The 24033-nt window shown below is 42.7% G+C and overlaps 1 protein-coding gene across 1 annotated transcript in view; it reads left to right on the top strand.

Annotated features, from left to right (window-relative positions):
- The window catches only part of NUDCD1 (NudC domain containing 1), a 292761-nt gene that overhangs the window by 156021 nt on the left and 112707 nt on the right, over positions 1 to 24033 (top strand). The window contains exon 6 of the mRNA XM_077493222.1: positions 5271 to 5478. Within this exon, the coding sequence (XP_077349348.1) occupies positions 5271 to 5478 (208 nt within the window). The remainder of the gene's footprint in view (positions 1 to 5270; positions 5479 to 24033) is intronic.

Genomic DNA, 24033 nt, shown 5'->3' with positions numbered 1-24033 from the left:
TTGATACAATTTCTAAAAGGGCACACCTGCAGGATATAATAGAAATCTATGGCAAAGCGCATCGAACGCAGGAAGGTCGCACATGCACTGCACCTGCATCAGTGTGAAAGCATCCTTATAGGGGGTTTTACCATCACCCCTAACTTTGCATGTGAATGAGCAGGAAGGGTGCTGCTGCCGAATGCAACTAAGGGCTCATTCACAAGGCACTGCTTCTTCCCTTTTTATTTTTTTTAAACCCTTTGTCATGCAATGCACGTGATTGTGACATGGTAATACAGCAGTTAGAGATTTAAGTCCAGTGTGAGGAGGTAACATTGTGCCTGGTCTTTGGCTTCTCCCATCTTGTTCAGGTAGATCTCTACCACGTTAACCACTTCAGCCCCAGAAAGCTTTACCCTCTTCCTGACCAGAGCACTTTTTTTTTAATTTTTGGCACTGCGTCGCTTTAAAGCGGGAGTCCACCGGGACTCCGCGTTTTTTTGTTTTTTTTTAAAAGCCAGCAGCTACAAATACTGCAGCTGCTGACTTTTAAAATAGTGACACTTAGCTGTCCAGCGCGCCCGCGATGTCGGCACCCGAAGCCGATCTCTAGATCGTCTCTCGAGTGCTGCCGTCCGCCATCTTTGGTATGGGAATCAGGAAATGGAGCCTTTCGGGTGGACCTCTGCTTTAACTGATAATTGTGCGATCGTGTGACGCTGTACACAAACAAAATTTGCGTTCCCCCCCCCCCACAAATAGAGCTTTCTTTTGATGGTATTTGATTATCTCGTGCTTTTTTTTTCTTTTTTTTTGCGCTACAAAAAAAAACTAATTTTGAGATTTTTTTTTTTTTTTTTTTTTTACTTTCTGCTATAATATCCCCCAAAAATATATATATATATATATATATATATATATAAAAAAAGATTTTTTTTCCTCAGTTTAGGCCGATATGTATTCTACATATTTTTGGTTAAAAAAACCCCCACAAATCTACAAATTAGGGGATAGATTTATGGCATTTTTATTTTTTTATTTTTTTTTACATTTTCTTTATTACTAATGGCAGTGATCTGCATTTTTTTATTGGGACTGCGACATTGTGACACGATTTTGGGACCACTGACATCTATACAGCGATCAGAGCTAAAAATAGCCACTGATTACTGTATAAATATCACTGGCAGGGAAAGTCTAGGCGGCGATCAAGGGGTTAAGTGTTTCCTCAGCATGTTCTAACTGTAGGGGGGATGGGCTACCACTGACATGACAGAGATCGATGTTCCCAATTACAGGAAACAGGAAGATCTCTGTCATGTTACTAGGCAGAACAGGGAAATGCCTTGTTTACATAGGCCGTTCCCTGTTCTGCCTCTCTTCGCTGTGATTGTGGGCTGCCAGCGAACATAGAGTCCCATAGGACCTGCGAGCACACTCCCATGGCGGGCACGTGCATGCCTGCTGTCCTGCTTTTGTGGACTGCCATAGAGGTACGTCCGTTTGCGCATAAGTGCCATTCTGCCAACGTATATCGGCATGAGCCAGTCGGCAAGCCGGTAAAGCAGACCTTCAGTCTTTTTATTTTATTGTTTTATTTTTTTTTATGTTTCCATCTGTTAAATCTTCTGCCCTTGTTGTTTTAACTTTGGATAGTAAAACATTTTTTTTTTCTGCCAGTAAATGCCTTATACAGCCCACTTCCTGTTTCTTGTCTGGTAAAAAGCCTAGGCTTATGACATCATGCACAGCTCTCTCACGCTTATGGAAGTTTGCCAGGAAGGGAGGGGGGTCAGTCATAAGAGGGTCAATGAGAGCTGCAGAGCTGTGTGTCTGTCTGTGTAAATCCAGGAAGTGAACAGGCAGCAGCTTCAGCTGCCCACAGTTAAAATGGATGCTGCCAGACTTAGTAGAGGGAGGTTTCTTCAGCATATTTGGCAAGTACAAATTATGTGAACAGACTGCAGTTCCTCTATAAGGTTGGCTTCCCCTGTCTTAAGCCAACAATATATAGACCTGGGGGGAAGGGTCTCTGCATCTTGAGATCTCCCAGACTCTGTCAAGGACAGGGCCAAGACCAAGGGGTGGGCAGGAGGGCAGCAGTGTACTGTAGGGATGGGTGCGCCGTGTGGTGATCTCATGCTGCTTACGAGGCTGACGAGGCCGAGTAGTGACAGTGGCATCATTACCACTCCTGTCAGCCCAGCACTGGAGGCAACAAAGAGGAGAAAACCAGGAGGAGGTGCTGGCCATGGCCCAATGGCCTCCTAGCCATTTAATGTGGTTTGCGTCTAAAGCAAGTGTTGTGCCCCACTCTCTTTTTCACTGAGTTTATAGGACAGGCTCCATGCATCCTATCATCTGCAGCCAGATCATAGCCCCCTTGCTCCAATTCTGTCTAATCCCTCGTTTACGTCGGGTCTCACCCCTGCATCCTTTAAATGGTGGACGAATAAGGTAGTTCATTGCATTACTGACTTCTGTGTTGGGGAGTGGATTCTCTCGCTTCAGCTATTGCGTGAGAAGCACCTTTCCCGAGATACAGAAGTATATTCAGCTACTTCATTTCATGAAAACCTTACAATGACAAGGAGATATTTTTAGTCAGACTGCCTTTGGATTCTTATGCAGATTGTGTGATAAACAATCTGGTTTCATTTCTGAAATATAATGCTAATGTCACAACCCTCTAAGCAACCATACATGCTGAAGTAAGAACATGACCTATAGGTAACCTAGACCTTGAGGATTGGCATAAATTAGCAGTTTATGCCTTTAAATCACATATTGACTCTTCTCTAAGGGCTCATTAACACTTACTTTGGCTTTAATGCATATTAAGGGCTAGATTACACTTGCTTCAAAACAAGGCTTCGAACACGCTTTGTTAAAGCTCTCTGAACGCTAGTTAAAGCTCCTATCACTAAATAACGTGATTAGCTTACAGTCCTGTTTACACCTTGCTTTTGCTTTGCTTTAGCTTTGCTTAAAAAATTATACCCCCATGTAGCTTTAGTTGTGCTTCAAGCCTCCATAGAAGTCTATGGCAAAGCTCGCTCGAAGCCCCACCAAAGCCTCACGGGCGTTTAGAGAGCCATTGACAAAGCCTGCCGAAGCCTTATTTTGAAGCAGTTGTAAACTAGCAGGCAATGTGTGTTGAAGCCGAAGCAAGTGTAAATGAGCCCTTACTTAGATGGTATATGGCCCAGACGAGGGTGGCCTCTTACGTCCCGGAAGCCTCACCACGCTAATTTAGAGTTTGCGGTCAGGAGTCTTCATTTCTCCATACCTGGTCAGAATGCCCAAAAGTCTGCAGATTCTGGATACGCGTTTTATATTTTTCTGTACTCTTTGACGTGCACTAATCTTAAAAAAGAACACACAACAGGCTCTGTTGGACCGACCCATCACAGTAGAGAAGGCCGATCTCTCTTGTGCTATTGGTGGCTCATGTTGCGATAGCTAAGTCGTGGAGGTATCCAATTATACCATTTGATATGCTTAATACCAAACTCTCCTGGATAATGGACTCTCAGCTATCCTGAAGGATAAATTACTTCAGTTTGAAAAGTACAAACCCAGCCTCAGATGGTAGGAGCTTCCAAACAACTGCAGCAGCACAGTCCCACTCCAACACAGAAGCAAACTCTGGTCATCCAACCATCACCTCTATGTCCCAGCATGAGACTCCCCCAGTCCCGGCTTCTTCTTTTTAACTCCTGGTACTTATAGGGACTTGTCATAATGACTACACAACCCCCCCCCCATAGTTGTAAGCGGCTACCAGTCTTTTTCAGCTCCCTGGGTGGACTTTCCCAGGCTCTGGCCAGCTCTCACTCTCTTCCTGTGAAGCCGCTCCCCACACACCTCACTTGTGGCCAGGGAGAGGGGGAAGAAAGGAAGTCAGCAGCTCTCTGGGTGACTGTGTAAGCTGTCACAGCCCATTAAAAACCACAATTATTAACTAATAAGACAGCACAGCAGAAGCAGGATGCCTTAGAGGAGCTTCTCACGCCTTTGCTTCATCTGCTTTTACCTTTCATAATTGGTTGTGTTCAAGGAACATATCAGCCCAGTGAATACAGTATTGTTCTGTAAGGATCTGTCGTTCCACTGCTGCACATTACGTCCTGCGCTGCCATCTTCCTCTCCTACATCAGTTGTTCCCTCCAGGTTCTTGTATCTATCCTTTGGTGATACAGCCTCCCCTTTCAGGTACATGTCTAAGCCTCCGCTGCCCTCTGGGATACCTGACACTGCACGAGCAGTGAATGGAAGTAGAGGGATGGGTCAGACTATAGAACCAAATAAAGAGTAAAAAAGAAAAGTTACCGTATTTATTGGCGTATAACACGCACAGGCGTATAACACGCACATTCATTTTAAGAGGGAAGTTTCAGGAAAAAAACTTACATTTTAAATAAGGAACTTTGAAGCAAAATAAGGGTCAGTGCCCATCTGCAGCCTCACCATTGCCGTCAATGCAGCCTGATCAATGCCCATCTGCACAAGTGCCATCGAAGCAGCAGCCTCGCCATTGCCAGCAATGCAGCAGCCTCGCCATTGCCATCAATGCAGCAGCCTCGCCATTGCCATCAATGCAGCAGCCTCGCCATTGCCAGCAATGCAGCAGCCTCACTATTGCCATTAGTGCAGCCTGATCGTTGCTCATCTACAGCCTAGAGGGGACGGGGGGGGGGGCAGGACGAGCGCAGACAGATTACAGTACATACAGTGAGAATCTCCTATGATAGACAGTACAGTGGTTCAATGGCGGCCCAGGAGATGGGACTTCCTATTACAGAGGCCGCCAAGTAAACAGGAGATTCTCACTGTATGTAATCTGACGGTGCTCATCCCGCGCCGCTCCCCTCATCCCCTCTGAGGCAGCTAAAACTGAAGTATTTGCGTATAACACACACACACTATTTTCACCCAATTTGCTTGGTAAAAAAGTGAGTGTTATACGCCAATAAATACAGTAATTATTTTAGGATGAAAAGGTTGAGAGAATCATAATGATGGAATTTATTTTTTGGAATCGAAATCCGGGCCTGTATGTAATAATCAATAATGCATGTACTTGCATGCATAATTAAAAGCTATACACCGAAATGACATTATACATAAATAACAAACAGTAATAGTATCTCTGTATATAAGGCTGATCTCCCTTGTACATATATTTTAATAAATCCTCAAAGACAATATATTCCCTTTTAGGAGGGGATTATGGGTTAAAGTTACTATCTTTTTAATGTGTCCTCTGTCTTCGAATTGTTTTATAGATCACCTATATGTCTGGCAGCAAACGGCAGATGATGTGACCCTTACTATCGCTCTACCTGATGGCACAACCAAAGATGACATCAAGATCCACTTTGCTCCCACTCAAATAACGGTCTCATTAAAGGAGCAGAAGCCGTTCCTGAAAGGACCACTGTACTCGGTTATTGATCATGAAAGCAGCACTTGGGTTCTAAAAGATGAAAGACGGTAAAGTAGACGGTATTGCATTTATGATGTATTGCAGACATGCCTTCAGATGGAATATAGCTCATTAAATTTTTCTTTTATTTCATTAGGTTGAATTATATGTAATAGGTCATTCTGATGCACCTTCACCCCCACCCAGTATGCAGATCTTTGGTCCTCTCAGGTGTTTTTTTTATAATATTGTGATTGAAAATGTTTGTAATCGTGTTCCAATCTAAACCCAATGTACAAGCTGAATTTTACTTTTCCACAAATATTAATGAACAGGCTCTACCGTAAATCACAAAAGGGTGTTTGTGTTTAATGATTTAATGATCATTTACTTCATTCAAAATTTTTTTTTTTTATTTTTTTTTTTTACCAAAACATAAATGAACACTGTTAACTAATTAGGCACAATTTGTTTTACTCGGATAAGGGTAAATATGATTTTTGTTTTGTTTTGATTTGAATGACTTTTACTTCCTATGCTGCTCTTTTCCCGAAGGTGGGACTCCAGTTTCCAAATTTTTACTAATGGTCCACAAGCCAAGAAGTGAGGAGAAACCTTAACAGGAACACAGGCAGCATAAACCGTACTTCTTTAAGGGGAGACGAGGACTAGAACTCACTGCAAGGTCAACGTTTTGTCCCCTCTGCTACAGCTGCCTCCCAGTTACCTGGTCACATACAGTCTATTTAACCCTTCTTGCGCTAAAAGTTGGTCTGTGAGTACCCTTATGAGATTTTTTTCTCACACTGACAGTAATGTCTTTCCAGCTCATAATTCAAAGAAGAAAGAGACCCACCTTGAAGTTAAAGAAGACTCCAAGGCAGGTGCAGAGGATCCTTTGCCAGGACATTAGAACAATGTCCTGGCTAAGGATCCTCTGCACCTGCCTTGGAGTCGTCTTTACCTTCTTCAAGGTGGGTCTCTCTCTTCTTTGGATTATGAGCTGGAAAGTCATTACTGATGGGTTTACTTCCTCTTTGTTTCCCTGCAAAGGTAAAGCATAATGGGCTACTATGCATCGTATAGAAGCCCATTATGTGTCACTTACCTGACACAGGAGCCAGCAATGTCACCAATGTCCCCTCTTCCACGGAGCGTCCATCTTCTTTCTGGGTATTGTGGCTCCGGAGCATCAGTGCGCCTGTGCGCCGTCATGCGCCGCAGATATCTGTGCCTGTCTTTGTGCAAATATCTCCTAAATCGTGTAGGTTTAGGAGATATTTCTTGGACCTACAGGTAAACCTTAATCTAGGCTTACCTGTAGGTCAAAGTGGTCTGTAAGGGTTTACAACCACTTGAAGGACAAGGTTATACTTTTTCCCCATCACAAACATGCCACCAGATCAGTTGGTGCTTCTTTCTTTTTTTTTGGAGCATCAGGCACCTGTTTCTGATTTGCAAGACTGCCATCTAGTCTTGTATTCACACGTTTATTAGGATTTACAGTACAGGGTGTACATTCAGGTCTTTGCTTCGTGAGGTTTTTAATGAGGCTCTGTTGAACCCCCCCTCTTTTGATCTGTTGGTTTTCCTGGGCCTTTTTAACTTTTTGTTTGTGGTCCTGGCGACTGCTTTTTGGATGTCCCATGGTACCTGAATTTTGTCCTGTGCTCTTTAATGTACAATTAGGAAAATTAAGTTTTCCACTTACAGATCAATCCTTTTTCTGAAGCACATTAAGGGACACTAGTCCCTCTATTATGTTCTTTTTTTTTTTTGCTTGCTGAAAAACTGAGGCATTGTTGGGTTGAAAGAGGTTATACTAGGCTTTTCCAATGTACTTGCTTAATCATGTGTGTCCCCTAATGTACTCCAAGAAAATGTTTTTACAACAAGGCAAAAATCCTGTTATTTCAATGACCTTATAGGCTCACTGGTAAAGAAACTTGCATATAATAAGGCTTATCTTGCTGGGTACTCATTATGTAAATTAGAGCAGCCCTCAAAATTTCCACTCGCCTGATCGCATTTGGCGAGTGGAAAAATGAGGATTGGGATTGTGGACAGGGCTGTGATGTCCCAGGAATGTATAGCCAGTAGCGCCCCCCCCCCCATCTCCGCTGCGCACAGGCTCCAAGCATGACCATTTCAATAGAAGTTAAAGAGCCATCTGGGACCACCCCTCTCCACCTCCCTCCCGCTGCACATCTAAGCAGTGGGGTGGTGCATGTCTCTGCAAGGCAGTCCTAAGTAGGAGGGCTCGAACACTCTCCATCCGCCCTCAGTGTGCACCTATGCTTGACCCCCGTGGCTGCAGTAGGAGAATAGTAACTATGATGGTGTGCTATGATTGGAAGCAGCACATGTACTGGAGGCATTGGTATAATGGGCCATTGAACAAGATGTGCTGGGAGGAAGGGGGGGGGGGGGGGATTGAGAGCATAGATGTGCTGGATTGAGGGGAGAGGTTTATTTTGGAGGCATAGGTATAATGGAACCTATGGCTCCAAATCCAACATACCTATGCTTCTAATTCCACTCCCCTCCCCCCCCCAATCCATCATACCAATGCCTCCAAATCGACTCCCCCCCCCCCCCCAATCTATAATACCTATGCCTCCAATTCCACCCCCCACACACATGCCTATCATAAATGTGCCTCCAACCCCCCCCCCCCCCCCCCCACCAATCTATCATACTGTATGATAAACTGGGGGGAGGGGTGGAATTGGAGACATGGGTATAATGGATTAGGCAGGGGGGGTGAAATTGGAGGCATAGATTTGATAGATTAGGGAGGAGGGGGTGGAGTTAGAGCCACAGGTATGATGGATTAGTTGCCTCCAAGGTGCCTCAATGTTGCCTGGCAAAGTCGTGCCGACTTTCAGGTCGCTGTAGTGTAAACCGACACTAACAGTGTAATTTCATGATATATTTATGAGGTCGTGTGTAGGCGTGGAAGTAGGGGCAGGGTAGGGGTTGGGTGGGGCAACTGGTGGCGAGTAACCCCTAAGGCTTGGCTGGTAGTTCAAGACTTGAAATTTTTAGCCCTGAATTAGAGCATTAAAATACAAAAGGAGTGCCAACCCAAATGGTAAGAGTCCAAGTGGCTTTAATGATTTATACCATTTTCTTTATACTGTATGTAACCCTGTAACAAAACATGCTTTTATTAATGGCTATGCTTGTATAAAATCTTATTTGAATGGTTACATACAAAAATAGTGATTGTAACAGAAGATAAAAAAAGAAAACCTGCTTTGGAAATGTATGATGATTTAAAGCTGTATTAAACCCAAAACCAATAAAGTAGTATTTTGCAGCTTACCAATCATTTGATGCAGTGGCTACATTCGTTTTTCTATTTTTAGGTCATTGAAATAACAGGATTTTTGCCTTGTTGTAAAAACATTTTCTTGGAGTACATTAGAGGTCTATGGAGCATCCGTTCAGGTCCACCTTAAAAAACTGACAGGCGGGCCTGAACGGATCGCTCGTGTGAAAGAGGCTTTGGGTACAACAAATTGAAGCCAAACTCCAACTCACACTTTATAATCAGTCACAGCAACATTTGTTTTCTTTTGGGATAAAAGGTTTTACATGAATAAATAAAATGCTGATTATTTTAAACACCCCTGCCAGTGGCAAATAGTTTGTCTCCTCCCTGTAAATGTATACATTTGGAAGAGAGCTTGTTCTTTTGAAAAACAGACTTACTGGCTGGATCACCAAATAGAAAGAAAGCCTAAAAAAGGAAAAGTCCATCACATCTAAGAATTTGTAAGCTGCAAAGTAATAAATGTTTGTTTTTGAGTTTAAAGCAGTTGTAAACCCTTACAACCAACTTTGACCTACAGGTAAGCCTAGATTAAGGCTTACTTGTAGGTCCAAGAAATATCTCTTAAACCTATACGGTTTAGGAGATATTTACCCAAAGACAGCCACCTCTGTCTATGGCGCATGCGCCGTAGACAGTGGCGCGCAGGCGCACTGGGGCAGGCCGCAGATCGCAGCGATATGCCGAGAGTGTCGGCTCCCGTGTGCATGCGCGGGCGTGACGTCATCGCGGCTCCAGCGAATCACAGCGCCGGAGCAGCGAGACCCGGAAGTCGCTCCGGGATGCATGGCAGCGACGAAGAGGAAGACGGAGGACCACTTCGGGGGGCTCGTTCTCAGGTAAGTTATTCATAATGAGCTAGTATGCTATGCATACTAGCTCATTATGCCTTTGCCTTACAGGGTGTGCTTTTTTTTTTTTTTTTTAATTGCCTTTACTTCCTCTTTAATAACACTTTAAACTTTGACAGCTCTGCTGAAGATAAAAATGTCGTGCGGATGGTTGTCGTTTTTTACTGTGCATATTGTGTTGATGGGTTGTGGTGCAGCAGGTGGAGGGGGCGGCTGTAATGTAGATGTGAGCAGACAGAAATATCAGATAATAAATTTGGCCAGGTGTTTTTTTACTACTTCATAGAACCATAGATTTGAAGGGAAAATGCTGTTTTTAAGTATGTTATATATGGATTCTAAATAACCCTGTGATTTCTGTCTAAATATCCGTCGTAAGAAAGAAAGCCACAGCACAAGTTTTCTCATTTAGACTTTACTGGCTTTTAGTCTGTGGTAGTACTGCGGAATAAATAGTATGTTAGAGCAATAACTGCATGGGTTATATAATCAGTTTATTGTATCGGAGCTTTCTCTACCTGCAGCTTGTATGTTTGGTAATCACAGGGGGAAGAAAAGAAACGACCCTCTATGGACCAAGGAGTGAAATTATAGAGCCTCTAAGCCCAGGAAACAGTGGGTGTGGATTCTGCTGTGTTATTACTGAAATATAGGGCTGCAAGTACTATATGTCCATCTACTGCAGAGTCTCTGTTTGACCATATTGTAACAGACCTTTTGTGAAGTCCTGTCTGCTTTTTTTTAAAGTAATAGAAAAAAACTACCTTAATGTGTGTTTTTTTTTTTTTAATGAGATTATTTCTAAATAACTCAGAATAATTAGTTTACCTATAACGTGCCTTTGCCTTGCTAGGAAAGTCAAGCTGATTTGTAAATATACCAACTTCTTTTTTCTTTTGTTAAAGTGATTGTAAAGTCTCGCCCCCCCCCCCCCCCCCTAAAAATAACGAACATGGTATACTTGCTCTAACCATGTAATGGTTTTGCACCAAGAAGGCCAATGTCCTCTTCTCGGGTCCCTCCAGCTGTCCTGGCCCCTCCCTCCTGTTGAGTGCCCCCACAGCAACCAGCTTGCTATGGAGGCACCCGAGCCGAGTCACAGCTCCACGTGTCCATTCAAACACTGAACCCCAGATCGGCCCCGCCGCCTCTCTCCTGATTGGCTAACTGACTTTGACAGCAGTGGGAGCCAATGGCGCTGCTGCTGCATCTCAGCCAATCAGGAGGGAGAGTCCTGGATGGCCAAGACACTCGTGGACATCGCTGAACAGAGATGGGGCTCAGGTAAGTATTAGGGGGTTGAGGTCGGCTGCTGCACTTACAAGGCTTTTTATCTTAATTTGTAGAATTCATTAAAGGTGTTGTAAAGACGGGTTATTTACCTTATTGCATTCTATGCATTAAGATAAAAAAAAACTTCTTTGTGTAGCAGCACCACCCTAATTACCTACCTGAGCCCCTTCTCTCTCTAACGATGTCCATGATCCCCTCAGCCATCCGGGACACTCCTGATTGGCTGAGACGGAGCAGCGGCGCCATTGGCTCCTGCGGCTGTCAGTCAGTCATTCAGCCAATCAGGGGAGAGAGGGCGGAGCCAGGTCAGGCTCAGTGTCTGAATGGATACACGGAGCTCTGACTTGGCTTGTGTGCCCCCTGTAGCAAACTGCTGGCTGAAGGGCACTGAAAGGAGGGAGAGACTAGGAGCAGCGAAGAGGGACCCGAGAAAATGGGGATCCAAGCTGCTCTGTGCAAAACCAACTGCACAGGGGAGGTAAGTAATAACATGTTTGTTAAAAAAAAAAAAAAAAATCCTTTACAATCACTTTTAAGATAAACAAAACCTGACTTTACAACCACTGTAACCACTTCCAGCCCAAGCCAATTCTGACACGTTGTCCCTATATGTAAAAACCATAATTTTTATGCTAGAAAATTGCTCATATATGTTTTAGCAGAGACCCTAGGGAATAAAATTGGGGGCCATTGCAACTTTTTATGTCTATATAATATAAATCGAAAAACACACACACACCACACACACACACACCACACACACCACACACACACACACACACACACCACACACACACACACACACACACCACACACACACCACACACACACCACACACACACACACACACACACACACACACACACACACACACACACACACACACACACACACACACAGTTTTGGGGGGGTCTAATTAATTTTCTAGCAGAATACAGATTTTAACTTGTGGTTGCAGGCAAGTAATTTGCACCGTGTACGGCTCGCTGCCTTACACTATTTCTCTGGTTTACTGCAGCAGCATGGAGGTTGCACATGGAGCCTTAGGCTTCTGCATAGGTTGCATTGTGGTAAAGGAATCCCAGATTTCAGCCTAAGTATCCGTACATTACCTTAAAAATCTTTTGACAGGTAAAACTTTTTCTGCGTAGGTATTAAGCTTTTTGGTCAAAATTACCCTTTCACTTTTGATGTTGGCTAAAAGGTTCTGCACTTTTGGTGACCTTCAATCTTCAGCGATAAGTTGCATCTGCCTAATTGCAGTCCATTTAAACAAAATAACCATTTGTGACACCTTGGCTGCGTACTAGTCTGAAGGTAGTGGTGTTAATGAATAGGCTTGAAGGAGAAGTATGGCCAAAGCTTTTTTGGCTCTACTTCTCTTATGGATCACAGGAGTGTAGATTGTCTTTCACTCTCCTGTGACCCGTTTTCAGCCAACAGCAGGCTAAAGTCTGCGGAAACATTTAATTGCTCTTTGTGTGATTGGCTCGCTGATTTTCCTAGAAGTCTACACTAAGATACAAGTCAGATTCCAGGCATCCCCTGCAACAAAAATTTCATTTTTGGTGAGATATTCAAAATAGGAAATAACGCCTAAAGAGACACAGACCCTGCCATTTTCCTCATTGGAGCCCTGCAGGTGCATCAGCTGAATGATAATGAAACCACTCCCATTAGACTCACTCAGCACAGAGGAAAAAACAGGGATTTCTTCAGAATAACAAAAGGTAGGAATTTGCAACAAAGTTTGTTAAAAATCCTTGTAATATCCATAGATCACCCAGAGGGAAATATTTCTAACATGTTGGAAATTTGGATCGGACGGAGATTCGGACGGAATCAGTCCGATGCATACCACACACAGTCGGATTATCTGACGACGCGGTCCGATAAGACTCATTCCGACAGATTCTCCGACCGTGTGTACAAGGGCTTAGACAAAAAACAAAAAAAAAATACCCATAACTGGGCAGTTTAAACTTGATTGATCTGAACAAAACACATCCAAATAAAATATTAGACACACTAGTTTGTCCTTTAACATTGTGAAGATTCTGATTTTTTTTTTAATGCATTCAAGCTGGAATGAGCAATTGTAGAAGCTTTATGCCAACCCAGCTGTGATAATTGCCTCTTACCGCTGCTTTTATTTTGCGAGGTCCTGTTCTCTGCTCTCCATGCATGCCACCTTTCACACAGGCAATTTGGAGGCGACTCTGGCAGTTGGCAGAGAGGTAAGGAAAGCAAGTGGAAGCAGTTTGTGCTGATTAATGGCCAAGTTTATGCTTTCCTTGAATACTAAAGTATTCAGAAGATTTCTTATACACGGAAAGCTTCTGAAAGAACTTTATTTTGAAGACCTGGGATTTGACAGGATACAATACAGTGGCATTCTCAGTGCAGGCTGCTGAGTTTAAAATGTCTATATATGACATTTAAAGGGATTTTCCATTTTGGTTAAAAAAAAATAAAAAATCACCCCGGTAAACAATCTAAGTGGGTCAAATAGAAATCTGTTCTTTTTTCAAACCTTATTGCATGTTTCTAAATTCTTTGGTTCAGTATATATATAATATAATAGACTGTGACAATACTGCCGTTAACATTGAGATTCTGTATAAATGGGCTTCTCAGAGTTTTGGGTATTTACTGCACAATTGCATCCCTTTTTAGATGTTAAAATATTCTAAAATATATATGAAAGTTGCAGTAAGCCTTTCCAATAAACTCCAGCCTTGTAAAGTATGCACAAGACGAGTAACGTTAGGAGACTTTGTTTATGAGGCCCTTTCACACCAACGGCTCCCACTGCTGTCTCTGTGCTAATGAGGAAATAAGACGACAAGCAAAACCTCTGCTCTTGTGCATGTCACTGAATGAAGATCAGGCTCATCCCAACTGTTAACTGCTAATTTTGGTGAATAAGGTGGTATATAGACATGTGCAATTCGTTAATTTCCAAATTTTCAAATTTCGGAAATGGGAAAATTCAACATTTCAGAAATTTCAGAAAGAAACTCTAAATTAGGAAATTAGAACATTCAACAATTTGGAAATTTGAAAATCCAAAAATAAGAATGAAAATCTGAAGAACCGAAAATCTGAAATAATACCTATAATTTAATATTTATATTTAGTTATTGGAATTTCCTTTCAAATTTGGCTGTTAGTGAATGTAATGAGTACGAATTTATCCAAAGTTACGAATTATCGAATGCTGTATCTAAACGAATGGAACGTAACAATCTAATAATAATAATTAATAATAAAGCCTTTTTATTATTATTATTTATTATTAATTTGTTCCATTCCATTTGTTTAGATGTGGCATTCCTTATTTCAGATAATTCGTAACGTCAGATAATTTTGTATTTGTTGCGTTCACTAACTGACAAATTTGAAAGGAAATTTCAATACCTATAATTTAATAGTTATTTTGAATTTTACTGATTTTTCTTTCTTTTATTTGGATTTTCAAATTTCAGTTTTTTCGAATTTTCACATTCAGAAATTCAAAATTTGGAAATTTGAAAAGTCAAGTGTGGCATGCGTTATTTCGGGTAGTAAAATAATTTCAAATAAATTTGTATTCGTTATGTTCACAAACAGCCAAATTCGGGAGGAAATTCCAATACCTATAATTTAATAGTTATTTAGAATTTTACTGATTTTTTTTTTTCAGATTCTCGTATTTCTGAAATTTCAAATTCTGAGAATTCAAGAATTCGGAAATTGGAAATTTGGAAATCTGAAATCTAAAAATCCGCATTTTCGAATTTCTGAAAAAGCAAAAAAAAGAATGAAGCGAAAGCTAACAAATTTTTTTGTCAGCGCACCTGTCTAGCGGTATACCAAGAAAGGATTTTTTTTTTTTTTTTTTTTTTTTTTTTACCGCTTACCTGTAAAATCCTTTTCTTGAGATTACTTTATGGGACACAGAGCTCTATTCGTTACATCATGGGGTAGATAGCCACCTTCCGGTGTTGGACACTGGCAACCCTAATTGTAAGGAGAGTTCCTCCCCTATATAACCCCTCCCATATGGAGAGCACCTCAATGTTGTAGCAAAGCAATAAGTATCTTGGGGTGTGTGTGTGTGTGTGTGTGTGTGTGTGTGTGTGTGTGTGTGTATATAATAAAATCCCGAAGAGGGGCGGGGAGCTCTGTGTCCCGTGATATAATCTCAAGAAAGGGATTTTACAGGTAAGCTGTTTTAAAAAAAATCCTATTTTGTGGTTCATACATCACGGGACATAGAGCTCTATTCATTACATCATGGGAGGTCACATAACAATGGCCAAATTGAGGGGAGGGAGACACAGATCAGAAAAGACCGTCATTGGACGTGAGGACCTACACTGCTGCCTGCACTACACTGTGCCCGAAAGCGGTATAAATCTAGTGAATGTATGGTCCGAAGACCAAGTTGCCGCCTTGCAGATCTGCGCCATGGAGGCCTGGTGATGCACCGCCCATAAAGCACTTACTGCTCTAGTTGAGTGCACTTTAACCTGAAAAGGAGAAATTTTCTTTTCCCAACCATAGGCCTGAATAACTTGTCGAATCCACCTAGCTATAGTGGACTTCGACGCTGCCTGCCAACACAAACAGAAAATCAGTCTTCTGTATCTGAGCAGTCGCTTTCAGATAGCTTTTGACTGCTGTAACAACATCAAGGAGTGTAACACTGTTTCCTCATGGACTGCGGATCTGGAAAAAAGAATGGTAGGACCACATCTTGGTATAGGTGGAATCCTGATACCATCTTGGTTAAAGCCGGGTGAGGACGCAATACCACCCTGTCTTTGTGAACCATTAAGTATGGCTCTTTACATAAAAAAATGCTAATTCTGATACCCTCCTGGCAGAGGATATGACAACAAGAAAAACAATATTCTTGGTCCAAAGACACAAAGAAACATGGTGTAATGATTCAAAAGGTTGTTTGTAGAACAGACCAAACCAAATTCAAATCCTATGGACACATGGGTGGCCTGACTGTCGGATTTAAACGCAGTGCCTCCCCGGATAAAGGTCTGGACTAGGGAATGAGAGGCAATCTGTTTCTGAAAAAATAGACGAGGCCGAGATCTGACCCTTGATAGTACTCAAGGTCAACATAATTTCTACTCCTAATTGAAGGAAAGTGAGAATTCTGTCAATGGCATACCTCCTAGGATGCCATCCCTTGGACTCACTCCAGAAGACATATGCTTTCCAGATTCTATAATAGATGAGTCGGGAGACTGGCTTCCTCGCATTAACCAGAGTGGTTATGACTGGACTTGAGAGCCCATGCTTTTTTAGGACATGGGTCTCAATAGCCAAACCGTCAAATTAAGATTTTGTAAGGAAGGATGGAATATTGACCCCTGTGAAAGCAGATCTGGCCATAGCGGAAGAACCCATGGCCTTCCAACTGCCATTCACATTATCTCTGCATACCAGGACCTGGTTTACCACAGAAAAACCCTGCGGCGGGAAAGGTAAATGGAATTTTCAAAGAAATCTTTTGAATTTTCTCATGAATGTCTCCTTTAAACATAATGTTGTTGTCATGTCTGTCACCACTGGGGGCAGTATTGAGCACTCACCGCCTCATACTGGAAACAGCGCCGTGTCAGGAGCCGAATACTTCCTCCTCCAGCCGAGCAGCAGATCCTCCAGTAAGCCTACGGGAGACACTCGACTAGAGCAGTAAGTGCTTTATGGGCGGTGCATCGCCATCTCCTTCAGTAGTGTCTACTTTGGTTAATGCTAGGAAGCCGGCCTCCAGAGTCATATACTATAGATTCTGGAAGGCATATGTCTCCTGGTGTGGATCCAGGAGTTGGCACCCCAGGAAGTATGTCATAGGTAGGATCCTTGAATTTCTGCAAATGAGATTGGAAATGAAGCTGGCCTTGAGTACTATCAAGGGCCAGGTCTCGGCCTTATCAGTATTTTTTCAATGGCCTCTTGCTTCTCACTCTATGGTGTGCAACTTTATTCAGGGGGTAACGCGGATTAATCCTCCTGTCAGGGCACCCCTGAATCCTTGGGATTTGAATTTAGTCTTGTCGACTTTACAAAAACAGCCTTTTGAGCCTATACAGGAAATTCCCTTGGTTCTTTTGACGAGAGAAATAATCTTTTTTGTTACCATATCCTCTGCCATCGGAATTGGCGGCTCTGTCTTGTAAAGAACCATATTTGATTATGCATAAGGATAAGGTGGTATTGTGACTGCATCCTGAATGCTTACCCAAGGTAGTGATTGGTTTTCATTTAAACCAGGATATTGTTCTGCCTTCCTTTTTCCCAGAGCCTTGATCTAGGGAAGAGAAGTTGCTACATTCCCTTTATGTAGTGAGAGCGGTCAAGGTCTATTTGCAGGAGACTGCTCAGATTCGCAAAACAGATGTTTTGTTTGTACTGCCAGAAGGTCCTAAAAGAGGATAGGCGGCATCAAAATCTACTATTTCCAAATGGATTTGTCAAGTGATTGTTCAACCTTATGGTCTAAAGAAGAAAATTTCTCCTTTTCATGTTAAAGCACACTCCACCAGAGCTGTTAGTACCTCTTGGGGCGGTGCATCACCAAGCCTCCATGGTTCAGATCTGGAAGGCCGCAACTTGGTCTTCAATCCATACATTTTACCAGATTTTATCAAATCAATGTAAAAGGTTATGAGGATATTGCCTTTGGGCGTAGTGTACTGCAGGCTGCAGTATGAGGCCTCTAGTCTCTTTTTTGAGTCCTCTCTTTTTTGCAGTATGAGTCCTCTAGTCGCCTTTTTTGTTGTCTCCCTCCCTTCAGTTGCTATTGCTATGGGACATCCCACATAGTAACTACTATGGCTCTGTGTCCCCTGATGTATGAAAAGAAAACAGGAGTTTTAATAACTGCTTACCTGTAAAATCCTTTTCTTTGAAGTACATCAGGAGACACAGAGGTCTCTCCCTTCTTTGGTATGCACGTATATTACTTGGCTACAAAACTGAGGTACTCCCAGTAGTGGGAGGGGTTATATAGGGAGTGCACTTCTTGTCTTAGGGCGTGACAATGTCCATCACCTGAAGGTGGCCTATAACACACATAGTAACTACTATGGCGCTGTGTCCACTGATGTATGAAAAGAAAAGGATTTTACAGGTAAGCTGTTTTTAAAAATCCTGTTTTCCTGTAGACTTTTGGCTAGTAATCACCAACTGAGGCTTTATGTACTTCTGACGTCAGGTGCATCGGAAAATCCAAGATTCTCTTCATCCAAGCAGACAACATGCTGTTCTTTAATGGCATTGAGTGAAACTAGACGAAGGGAACAGCCTTGAATAAGCCTACCATCTTCCCCAACAACCTCATACAAAGGCAAATGGAAGGTCTTTCCCCTACTTGCCTACTTAGGCCAAATTTTATTTTATATTTTTAAATGGTCTTGGCATTTGACCTGGGTAAAGACACCCTGCTTTGGGCTGTGCCTATGATTATACCCAAAAAACTCCAGCCTCTAAAGGGGCTGCAAGAAAATTTGCAAGAAAAAAGTTGAGGACCCAGCTTAAGTGCTCTTAAGTCTTTACTGTATTGAGCAAATTGAGTCTTCTTGGGCTGAGAATGTACCTTAGACTGGAATCCTAACTCAGGAGTTCCAGATACTTGACCATGCTGGACGCACCTAAGTCCAGCCGTGCAACAGACTGATCTCTCGGCAGCAGACTGCCTTGGCATGCCATTACTGCCATTACTGCTATACCCTGGCCTCTTAGACCCGCTAGAGGCGGGCCCTACCATTCTTTAAAACTCATGCATGGAGGCTAACCCAAGGGCAAGCCTACTGACTGGAGGAGGTGGCGTTTCCCTGTGAAAAGCAGACAACCTCTGTAGTGTCATGCAAATAAACACATATGCAAATTGCTCTTCGTATGTATATGTGGCAAGAGTAAACGCCCTAAGCCTAAATGGAAGCATGCGTTCATGGAAGCATGAATTTCTTACAATATGTTCAAGGAAAAAACATAAGAAGGTCTGCGCAGTATACACGCATACCTATATCATGTGCTGTGGAACGAGCATCTTGCAAGCAAGCATGCGTCTCTGAATGTGTAATTTACACATCATGTATCCAGACAGACACATATTCTAATGTGAACATAAGCTAAATTAACATGCCTCGCTATGCAACCGTGCAAATCTAGGTGACCATGTGACTTAGGTGATCATGTGTTCTTATGCGATTCAGCATATTTTATGCATTATAATCACTACTGTGCAGACAAATAACCTTGTGTGACCAAGGACTCTGATCAAGCACCCCTGTGCGATCCTGTATCTTGGATGCAATCTTAAGCAAATTTATGCAATATTTTTTTTTTTTTTTGCCATTTTTGTAAAAAAAACAAGCTTCTTCGTGTTACCAAGTATCCTTGGGTAATCAAGGACTCTTGTGAAATCAAACACCCTTGTGTGATCCCGCATTTCTATGCGACCAAGCACTTTTATGCAATTTAGACCTTCTTGTGAAAACAAGCCTTTCTGCATGACCAAGCATCCTTGAACAAACGAGGACTCTTTTGAGATCAAGCACTCTTGTTTGATCCCATATCTTTATGCAAACAGGCACTTATGCGTTCTTAGGCAATTATGCGACTTTAGAAATTGATGCGATTTTAGGCATTTCTGTGCAAACAGGCACCTAAATGATCAAGCATCCTCATGCGACTATGCGCATCCACTACAAACAGAAAACGTGTATCTCTATATGAATAACCTGTTCTGCCACATGCATCTTCTACAACTCAACTCATGTATTTATGCAACGATGTGGACTGATAACTTCCTTTTTTGGTTATCCTCCACTGACATGCGTTCCCGCACTCATGCAATCAGTTGCTTGTGTGTTAGCTTGTGTGACCTTGTGGAGGTTTTTCACCTCTTAGTAGCAATGGACGAACTGGGAAGGTACAAGAAACCTATGGGAATTTAAGGAAAAAAAAGGAGACCGAGACTGAAGGTAAGTTATATGCAGTCTGAACCTCTGTAAAAGATTGCAGCTACAACTTCAGAGCTTGTGAGGCTTCTGATTTCTCCACCTCGTCAGATTGCACCTGTTCCCTGTCCCCTGATGGTGATCTTCCATCATCAGACCGTTGATCCTCTTGAATGAGGATTTAGAGCAGGGGAAGGGAAGCTACCCCAATTTCTGTGAAGATACGATTAAAGCAGCTAACTTCTCCTGTAAACCACACACTGAAATACAACCAAACGTCCTCAAAAGACCTATTCAGGGCTGCAATGTAGGAAGAGGCTATACACTTGACAGGGGCAATGGCTCATTCTAGAGCGCCCAGACCCAGATGGTGACTTCTTGGTACTTTTTTTTTTTTTTTTTTACCTGCTCCTGAAATCCCTTTATGGGGAAACATAGTCCTAAGCTGACATAAAGCAGAGGTACTATGCAATTGCATACACTGTTGTGCCTAGTCTTACAATAATAATGTTTGCTAGCCTTCACAACCTGATGCTGAGTAGGTGTCTAGAAATACCTGTATCCAAGCCACATTAGATGCTAACGTGCCCACAGCTCTGTATCCTGTGGCTTACAGACCCCTAGGACCTGAGTTTTTTTTTTAAAACAACCACTTTGCGCCTGCGAGAAGGAGATGACAGTGGGACTATGTGAGACCCCAAGACTTCGTGGGATCCCCCTTTCTATTCATGTGGTAGAGCCTACAGTGGAGGAGGTGAGCGGCTGACAGAGCGGCTTCACTGAGCTTGTAGTTCCCAGAGAACATGCAAGTAATGGCAGGTATGCCTCTTACTCCCTCTAGTGGTGGAAAATGAGTAAGAAAACTACTCAAATAAGACTATCCCTGTGGTATTCACTTACGATTGTCTTCACTTACCTTATCCCTGCTGCAGAGAACAGCCAGACCCAACCTTCACCCATCACGGCAGGTAGTGTTGTGCCAACCTTCAGGGTTCTGGGTTCCTACTTACAGGAGCCTCTTCCTTGGAACTGTAGAAGATTCTGCCCGGAAAACCTTTGCACATATTAAATACCTGCCCAAAGTGCTGGATCCCAGAGCCCAGTCCTTAGAGACATTACAGGTAAACCTTGTCTCTTCTCCCATGAGGCCCGGTACCATCCATCTTAGGCAATTTTTATTGGCCCGAGGTATGGATCCGGTTGTTGAGCTCCTAAACCCCTGCAGGACCATCAAACAGAGCTTTCTTCTTAGCACATCTTGCATCGTGACCAAACACCTTAGACACTGGCGAAAAAACTGAGGTGCTCTCCATATAGGAGGGGTTATATAGGGGAGGAACTCTCCTTACAATTAGGGTTTCCAGCGTCCATGTGTATTCCTTGCTCTCACAGGCTTTCTGTTCCCCAAAGCTTCTTTTTCCCCGGCCTGACCAGTTGCAGCTCTCTGAGATCATCCCATATACTGGACTACCAGTCTTGTGGGTCCCATAGTAGACCATGCTTATAGGTGAAGGAAGAAGGGTGACAAAGAGGTGAGCTTGTCCACTGTGCTGCTTCTTCTTTTGTTGTATATTGACATGGCTCAGAGGAATGGGTGAAATGATGCTGGCAATGAGTCTGGGGAGAATCTATCTGCAGAATAAAGTACTGCTGTTAAAATATCTGGATTAAAGGTGAACGTCAAAGCAAAAGTTTTTTTTTTTTTTTTTTTAAGTCCTCATGCACACTGCTGCTCCTAAACGCAAGTTTTTGGAGCGTTTGACAGTTTTTGCCAAAGCCCCTAAACTCAACGCAATAAAAGCCTATGGAGGAGATTTCCAAAAACTTGAGCACTCAGAATTGGGTGCAGCTGTACATGGTAGTTAATCGGCTTCTAATGGCTCACAGACACTATAAGAAAATCGGGCAAACATTTTCATCCAAGGAGCTTTTGTACAAGTTGTGTGTGCACATCTTTCGACAGCTGATTTTGACTTTTCGTACAAAAATTCCCGAAAGGAACAAGCTCCAAAATTTTTCTCGTATGGAAAACAGAACGAACGGTTTTAGTTTTTAATGTGTACCGTTTTCGTTCAAATCAGAAAAAGACTGTGCATGATCAGAAACAATAAGCAACAAGAGTCTTTGGCGTACGAGAATTTTCGTACAAATTTTAATTTATTGTTCCCATTTGCTGTGAAACAGAGGATTTTCTTATAGCATGTACCCCACTTACTTCAGCTTGTTTATATTAAGTTTTAACAATAAAAATCTGGAAGCAGAAGGGTTTCTGTGCACAGCTGCACCAGATTTTTCACTCTTTAGTTTCATTAAATTTCCCCCTATGTGTCCTTCACACAAACTTTTACCAGAGTTTAGGAGCAGCTATGTTTAGAGCCAGTTAAATGCTTCTCTCCTGTACGCAGAAGAATCACAAAAGCTCTGTTTGATGGTCCCTACGTTCCCCCAGGGGACTTTAAAACAGCAGTTCAGGCAATTCAGAAATGGATTATAGAAAAGTATTTTATTGGAAACATGTAGGGTCAATAGCATGTTGCCATGACATACAGTATAATCTGGTTAGGGGATAACAAACACATTTCACATTTACAGAAAGCAAACACAAAGTTACAGCATCATATAGCATTGGTCTGTTGCGATGATGCTCCAAAGCGTTTTGACCCATGTGGTCTTCTTCAAGGGGTAGGTTTGCTATAAAGCGATATATTTAGTATCTCAAAAGGAGATATTCCAACATGTCCAATAGGACACGAATGGGGTATGGTCCCTCCGGAATCATCCAACGTTTTTAAATTTCTGGTCAGGAGTTCTCTCGCTTTCACCTTTTAGTGGTAACTATACCTTGAATATATATAATTGAATACTTGTTGGAATATCTCCTACTTTTCAGGTACTAAATATATCTCTTTTATAGAAAACCTACCCCCTGAAGAAGACCTCATGGGTAGAAACAAATCGGGGAATCGTCACAACAGACTGATATGTGATGCTGTAACGTTTGAGTTTGCTTTCTGTAACTGAAATGTGTTTGTTAACCCCTAACCAGAATATACTCTATGTCACGGCAACATGCTATTGACCCTACATGTTTCCAATAAAATACTTTTATATAATCCATTTCTGAATTGACTGCACTGCTGTTTTAAAGCCCCCTGGGGAACCCCTCTATGCTACACAAATCATTAATAGGCTATTCTCTTTTCTTATTGTACATCATGGGACACAGAGCCATATTAGTTACTATGTGGGTTATAGGCCACCTTCAGGTGATGGACACTGGCACCCCCTAAGATAAAAAAAGTGCACTCCCTATAGAACCCCCCCCCCCCCCCACTACCGGGATTATCTCCGTTTTTTCGCTAGTGTCTAAGGTGTTGGTCACGAGTAAAGATGTGCTGTGCTGAGCTCCCCTTCAGCAATCCTTGCTGGGGCTAGCCATGCAGCCGGATCCATTCAAAGTGTCTTTTAGGCCGAATTGTATGGTACCCAGGCCTCGTGTCCAAAGAAACAAGGTCTTGGCTGTAAACGCTTCTCTTTTTAGAGAGCTGGACCCCGGGATCCAGTACTTTTGGTAGCAAGGCCATAGTTTTACTGGCAGTGGTGCTATTACAGGTCCAGGATTGTGAGTTTCCTCGAGGATTCCCAGCTCCTGAAGGTTTAACGGAACGCACCGTGAAGGGTGAAGATTGGGTCTGTTGGTTTTACCACAGAAAACGCTGCAGCGGGAAAGATAAGTGGAGTTTTTCTAAGAAATTTTTACATTTTCTTATGCATGTCTCCTTTAAGTTAGTAAATGTTGTCTTGCTTATGTGTCACCACTGGGGGCTGTACAGAGCACATACCTTCTCACGCTTCCTCAGAGAGCTCATGTTGTGTCCGGAACAAGCAGTTTTCCTTTCCTCCAGCCAGCAGCAGAACTCCAGTAAGTCTGGGGGGGGGGGGGGTTCCTCCCCACCAGATGCCCCCCCCACCTGTGCCATTTGCTACCCCTCTTCAAGAGGAAGAAACAATTAAAAAAAAAAAAAACACGAACGGCACGCCGCACTACACGACGGCTTCCAGGTTCTCCTTGCGATTTTCTCCTCTCTCTGAAGATCCCATAGGATCCGAGGCCCACACTCGCGCAGGAAAACTTTTTTTTTAAGGAAAGGAGGGGTGCCGTAGGCGACGGAG

Source organism: Lithobates pipiens, unplaced genomic scaffold (genome assembly GCF_037356315.1).
Source record: "Lithobates pipiens isolate NorthernLeopardFrog02 unplaced genomic scaffold, aLitPip1_a1.2 Scaffold_19, whole genome shotgun sequence".
NCBI classification, from domain to species: Eukaryota; Metazoa; Chordata; class Amphibia; order Anura; family Ranidae; genus Lithobates; species Lithobates pipiens.
The sequence above is the reverse complement of the archived record's forward strand: the minus strand, read 5'-3'. Positions and strand labels throughout refer to the sequence as shown.